The 6,178-nt window shown below is 50.4% G+C and overlaps 3 protein-coding genes across 6 annotated transcripts; 1 reads left to right on the top strand and 2 right to left on the bottom strand.

The window, feature by feature from the left end:
- Positions 1–96: 96 nt before the first annotated feature.
- Positions 97–3,019, bottom strand: FOXG_20834 (uncharacterized protein). 4 transcript variants are annotated; one of them, XM_018401144.1, is made up of 4 exons: positions 1,362–3,019; positions 1,240–1,301; positions 632–1,190; positions 147–579 (listed from the first exon to the last, which is right to left on the bottom strand). In XM_018401144.1, exon 3 carries the CDS (start codon positions 1,174–1,176, stop codon positions 751–753), a length of 426 nt encoding a protein of 141 aa, XP_018251573.1. In that variant the 5' UTR covers positions 1,177–1,190; positions 1,240–1,301; positions 1,362–3,019; the 3' UTR covers positions 147–579; positions 632–750. The 4 variants fall into 4 exon arrangements, with proteins under 4 accessions (XP_018251571.1, XP_018251570.1, XP_018251573.1 ...); XM_018401142.1 differs by having other exon boundaries at positions 97–1,190; XM_018401143.1 differs by having other exon boundaries at positions 1,240–3,019.
- On the top strand, positions 1,561–3,495 carry FOXG_13008 (uncharacterized protein). Its single transcript, XM_018392953.1, has 2 exons — positions 1,561–2,725; positions 2,772–3,495. The coding sequence occupies exons 1-2, from the start codon at positions 1,804–1,806 to the stop codon at positions 2,957–2,959; spliced, it is 1,110 nt and encodes a 369-aa protein (XP_018251569.1). The 5' UTR covers positions 1,561–1,803; the 3' UTR covers positions 2,960–3,495.
- Positions 3,496–3,581: 86 nt separating this feature from the next.
- On the bottom strand, positions 3,582–5,519 carry FOXG_13007 (uncharacterized protein; the record flags this gene model as incomplete). The annotated part of the gene is made up of 5 exons (XM_018392952.1): positions 4,590–5,519; positions 4,457–4,520; positions 4,151–4,384; positions 3,766–4,086; positions 3,582–3,704 (listed from the first exon to the last, which is right to left on the bottom strand). Exons 1-5 carry the CDS (start codon positions 5,375–5,377, stop codon positions 3,582–3,584), a joined length of 1,530 nt encoding a protein of 509 aa, XP_018251568.1. The 5' UTR covers positions 5,378–5,519.
- Positions 5,520–6,178: the final 659 nt, after the last annotated feature.

The raw sequence follows: 6,178 nt of genomic DNA, 5'->3' as shown, positions 1-6,178 counted from the left end.
CCGCCCCCGTGCTTGAAAACCAGAAAAGTCTGATTTACTATTCTCAGCCGCGGTCACTCACTAACAGCAACGACCCTGACATCACACTCAATCATCGTGGTGATTAAGCCCTTTGATTGCGCAGTGTATACTAGACCTCATTGAATGGGCGGTTATGTTGAGTTTGAATCACTCGCCGCTTTCTGCAGCTTCGAACTAACGAAGTTTGTACATCAGTAGATTCACCGCTTCTGCCCAACGTATACCGTGATCCCAAACCGTAGTTCCCTGCATATGCAGTGTTGGCGAGAGTCATGATTCACTCTAATTTACCCATCAGTGAAATCTCAGGCAATTGAACTATAAAAGCGAGCCGCGCTCGGGATTTCAACCATTTCCTGCCAAGCAAACCAATCCAAGAACCGTAACAACAACCGCTATAATCTTCCTACCACTCAACAACACAGTCATAACACCATGCCCTCCAAATCCCAGATCGAGGCAGAGCTCAAAAGCCTCAGAATCCGTCTGCAGATGTTGCAAATAAACGTCGACACGGGAAGGCGGGAAATCCAGGCCATGATAAAGGAAAGAACAGAGCTAGAATCAGTTATGAATGGAGGCTATACTCAATCTGAAAAGGATTCGGTACAGAGGCGAAATGTTCAGCTTTGTATGACTCTGAGGAGTCTCTCCCATAGGCAAACACTGCGGGTTCAGGAGTTGGTGAGTTGTCAAGAAAAGGAGAGGGAGCTCGAGAGGGATTTGCGATCAGCGAGTTAGGTCTCCGGGAAGACCCAAGCCCAAGTACGCTTCATGGGCTTGGTTGTGAGTGAAGGATAAGGGTTTACTGCTACCATCTTCCTTTTGCGATAGCCCGTATCTGGCTGTGGAATCCGAAGGGTCCCTCGATGTGCTGATGACTCCTTGTTTGACTCCATTCGCAGCAACTGAAGACAAGCTGGTTAAGATTTTTGTGGAGAGGCCAGTGAGTAGATTGGGTGATGGGTCAAGAGCTACACGCTCCGCAAGCTTCCCCATCAACTCCTCAAGCCTGCTCAAACGCTGCGCGAGGTGTCGCATGGACAGCTGTGATGCCTCTGAATCGTCGGCGAAGTCCTGATCGCGACATATTTTGCCTCGACTTTTGCACGGTGCACACGCAAGATCGTCTTGGGCCGTGAACTGACATCGCATCTTGCGACGCCGACCTTTTGCAAGTTAAACAATGAGCTTTAACCTCGCGAATGCTGAGCCTACATTCCCAGCAGCTATGTGTGCCTTTGCGAATCTTCCAAAGTTGGATGTGTTTTGCGGTTTTTCTGGTTTGTTCATTGTTATTGCCACGAAGAAAGCGGTTAGGCAGGAATGGGAATGCGTGCGGGTTGAATATGGAATCCCAACTGCCAATTAATAAAGTCTGTCTTCATTATTGACCAGTTTAGGTTCATTTGAATTGCCAGCTAGGCGTGGTCAACAGGTTTGGGTGGCGCCCTGAATTCGGCGGCTCGGAATATCGATTTTGCAAGAACTCAGATGGGAAAATGACCGCCTTAGACGAGAGGAGACGAGACAGGTGTTGCGAAGATGTAATCTTGAACCAGCAGGCTCAAGCACGAGAAAATGGGTTCACGTTCGACTAGTGTACATGTAGCGTAGAAACTCGATAAACTGAGGGGCTTGACATTTCCACTTCTCCTTCGCTTATGCACAATCTGCCCCGCTATGCCCTTACTTGAGCCATAGAAAGCCTCTCGTTCCTCAAGGCAAATATGAGCTCTTTTTCTTCCTTATCCGCTCTCCGTCCCAGCATCTCATCATACGATGGCATCCGATCTTCCCGAACAACATCAGGCCCTCGTCCTCGAGGATCGTGAGGCCGGTTTCGAGCTCAAAACGCTGTCAACGCCGCAGCCCGGTCCTGGCAGCGCCACCATTCTCATCGAGTCCGCTGGGATACTTCCATACCATCATCAAGTCATCCGCCATTACCCAATCCCCATCCCGCTCGTTGGCGGCTTCAGTGCGATCGGACGCATTGCAGCAATCGGCCCAGACGCAGTTGCACTGCAGCTGGGTCAGCTCGTGTACGTGGACTGTGTTATACATGCGCGCGACGACCCGGACGAGTTTTTCCTATCGGCCGTCATCGAGGGATTCACGGATGGAAGCAAAAAGTTGATGCGAGACGTATGGCGCGATGGGACGTTTGCCGAATATTTCAAGGCTCCGCTGGAGAACTGCATCCCGCTCAACGAGAATCGTTTGTGCAAAGAGCTAGGATATTCGATCCCGGAGCTCACGTACATGGCCTACTTGCTCGTCCCGTATGGGGGGCTAAGAGACATCAAGCTTGAACCGGGTGAAACCATTGTCATCTGCCCAGCGACCGGCGGATACAGCGGCGCAGCGGTACAAGTTGCCCTCTCGATGGGCGCGAGAGTGATTGCCATGGCTCGGAATGGAGAGAAGCTAGCCAAGCTGAAAGAGCATGTGGAGAAGACATCCCCCGGTGCGAATCTCGAGACAGTACTCATTACAGGAGACGAAAGCAACGATGCCGCTGCCCTGAGAGCTTTTGGCACCATTGACGCCGCGCTCGACTTAACACCATCAACTGCCGCCACGTCGGCGCATACGAAGAGTGCGATCCGGGCGCTGCGACGGGGAGGGAGGGTGAGCCTGATGGGCTCAACTAACAACATCGGCGCTGGTGAAATCTTGACAAACGATATTACTCTGAAAGGTGAGAATTTCTCGAATTGACGGCCTGGCTTACTGACGCTTCCCAGGGAAAATGATGTACGACAGGCCGGACATCCTGCAGTTGATCAAAATGCTTGAGAGAGGTCTGTTCTCCCGCGGCACCAACTTTGTTGACGTCAAGACATTTGCTCTGGGAGACTGGAAACAGGGTCTAGACACCGCGGCTGACCATGTGGGCATCGCCAAGTGTGCCGTCTTTGTTCCACGGGCTTAAGCTCTCGTCATTCTACACCCCGTGATATGCCTTATACTGACGATGATATTCGGGACCGAATGTTCGTTTCGGTCCTTCCGGCCGGTCCCTGGCGTGCACGTGGCTGGTCAGTCTGATTCTGCCCTTGTTGACCGCCCTGGTGGTACCGTGTCGTGCGTGACATTGGTTTCCTTTATAGCGCGCTGCTAAGATATAAAAAGAGACCATTCTAACCTAACGTACTACACTAGTGAGTACTGTTGGAGAAGTGGCATTGCATGATGATGTTACACAGGCAGCCCCCCCAGGGAAGATGTCATCCATGATATCTGAATTATTAGAACAGTGTTTCAGATCTGTTATAGGATTAGCAGGTCTAGTATCTTGGCCTCGCCCCCTCGGATACAAGGACAACGGGGGAGAACGAAGAATAGGGAGGACTATAAATACACTTAGAATCATCCTAACATTATCTTTCATTATCAGTTTCCTAGTAAGGGCGCGCTATCTGATAAAAGATTGGGCGACTTTATCGTTATGTTTCCACAACGCCCATGCGTGATATCACTCGTTTTTATATGGCTAACTCAGTCACATTCTCGCCCCTCGTCTTATGTCCTCCGTTCGATCCCGGCTACAACAACTATTCCATGTCTTCTGCCACTGTAGCACGCACTTTCAATCCAAAATCGCGGAACAAAGCGTAACTCTCAGATCGCATCGGACTGAGAGGCTCGGTAAGCTGAAAATCGAATGCCCGCAGCAACTATACCGTCGCAAGTCAGCGGAAACTATACCCTTGGGATGAACTCTGTTTGGCAACAAACCTCGAAGTACACTTTTTGCAGCTCCATAAACGCCAGCGGCTTTCCAGCACACATCCATCGGCCGTGACCAAAGTTCATTTCGACGTTGCGACGCATCTCGGCGAGATTGGAGGCTGAAAGACCAATGAAGCGTTCTGGTCGAAAGACATCGGCGTCTGGGCCGAAGAGGGCTTTGGAACCTAAGATAGCCGAGAAGTTGATGGCGATGGATGTGCCACCGGGAATGAAGTGCCCGTTGATGGTGTCGCCGCCAGCTGGCACCTCTTTCGCTTGCTGTCCAGTTGTCACTGGCCGCATACGGAGACCTTCATATATCACCGCCTGACGGGAGGGAGTTCGAGTGTTAGTATTCCATATACGGTAAATTCTGCGTAAATGGACTCACTTGGAGATAAGGTAGCTCGCGTGCCTGAGCAGCAGTAATTGGACTTGAAGCCCTTCCCTCACGAATAGCACCTCGAATCTCTTCCTTCAGCTTCCGATAGACGCGAGGACACGACATGAGGTAGAATAGAGTGACCCGGATAGCCGCTGCAGTGGTATCGGATCCCGCGACGAACATGAAAAGCGTCTCGGACTGGGCATTACCCTCGGATAAACCATGGACTTTGAACGAGCTCTGATAGCAGAAGACATCAATGGTCGTTCAACAAATCTGCTGGATAGGGGAAAGTGAGGCACTCTGACATACCAACATATCTGTCTTCTCTGTCTGGTCTTGACTATAGCGTCGTCGGACGTTGTCATTCGTAACTCTAAGCGCCATAAGTTAGTCCAAGACTGTTCCATGAATTACTTGACAATCGGAAGGAAGTGCCACATACTTCATCAGCGGGCCAATTCCATGAGTATCAGTCTCGCGTGGCCCAAAATACTTGAGAAACGTAGTCGAGTACATCACAGCTCGGATCCACGGTACATCACTTGTCAGCGCCATCAAAGGCATATGCTCATCCAACCCCTCATAGAACCTGTACGGGTCCGAGTCAGAAGTGCAGCAACCAAACTCCGTCCCGAGCGCCACTTTGGAAATGACGTCGAGGGTGAAATACGACAAGACGTTGAGGAGGGGCAGTGTACGGATTGCACCAGATGCGGGCTCCGAGAGATATTTGCGGCGAATCAAGGATATGAGGCTGTTGATCTGCTGGTCTACAGCACCCTCGAGATTCGGCGTATCGCGACCACTATACGCAGGGGCCACCCTTGCTTTCGCGCGATCATGTTGGCGAGGATCTCTCACTGCAAACATAGTTTCGTGGTACGGATTGAACCGAACACCGTCGACCCAAGAGGATTTGCCATATGAGCTCTTTGTCGCCGACATGCGCTTGACGAGCTCAACATCTGAAGTGAGCAGGACCTCCGGGCCAATTCGTACCAACGAGCCGTATTTTTCATCGAGAGCAACGAATATATGGTGCTGTTTACCACTGTAGGCAATCCATCCGTTCCAGATGTAGCTCAGTCCTGCAAACCAGGGGCCTGGGACGTGTCGGAGGCGATACCATGCTATAAAGGTTGTTCCGAGCCACCATGATGACAGCAAGCAGAGCACGGCTATGCCGATGCCACTAGAAGTCGGGAATTCTGATAGATAAGATAAGGTCATCGCTACTTGTAGGTTTCTATCAGATGTTGACTTGGCCGTTTCTTAACCGAAATGCAGGGGGGGAAAACGTTGAAGGGTTGAATGGGGATACAATTGAGATCTTAAACGCATTTGCAAATCAGGCTGCGAGTCTAGATGTCCTCACTAACAACCCAGAAGCAGTGTCTCATAATTGTTCTTTCGTTCTGTATTTAGCCGGTTGGTAGTAAAAGACAGCCATATCTACCTTATACAGCCTCGCGCATATGCAGTTGCTTTGTCACGCTTATGCATTACATTGCAGATTGGCATAAATACGACCACCTTCGACGGCCAAGAGCCAATAATCAGTTTTCTATCTATAGTCTCCGTTTTCAAACGTATCACTTGACTCTTTGTCTCTTCTGGGTCTGCAGGTAAGAAAGTCACATGTTTTGCATGCATACATAAACGTCATACATCCCGGAATGAAGCCCAGAAAGGCCCTTACTGGTGGGAGTTCATCATGCCCATTTGGTGTAGAAGGCCTCAAAATCGAATACTGCAGCTTCAAATGCATCAGGCTGGACTTGAAGCAGTGGCAACGCATTTCTGTGAGAATTACACCGCAGTTTTCTTCCTGTCTGGTTCCCAGCTGGCTCGAGGAGCGATAAGACAATCACTAGGACGTATCTAAAAGAGAGGAAGTATGTACGTCCTGGTGGAGGTCAGTGACTAATAAATGCATACGGGGGCAAAGATCTGCACGTCCTTGAGCGCGACCGGCAAATGATATTTCCGTTATGTGACATTCAGGATAACGCTACCCGTGCCCGCGGGCTA

Source organism: Fusarium oxysporum, chromosome 9, assembly GCF_000149955.1.
Source record: "Fusarium oxysporum f. sp. lycopersici 4287 chromosome 9, whole genome shotgun sequence".
Classification (NCBI taxonomy): Eukaryota; Fungi; Ascomycota; class Sordariomycetes; order Hypocreales; family Nectriaceae; genus Fusarium; species Fusarium oxysporum.
This window is presented reverse-complemented; position numbering and strand designations above follow the sequence as displayed.

Coding starts and splice junctions, on each gene's coding strand:
- FOXG_20834 (XM_018401141.1), bottom strand. CDS start 1,176: ATGCGATGTCAGTTCACGGCCCAAGACGATCTTGCGTGTGCACCGTGC.
- FOXG_13008 (XM_018392953.1), top strand. CDS start 1,804: ATGGCATCCGATCTTCCCGAACAACATCAGGCCCTCGTCCTCGAGGAT. Junction 2,726..2,771: donor AAACGATATTACTCTGAAAG/GTGAGAATTTCT, acceptor GACGCTTCCCAG/GGAAAATGATGTACGACAGG.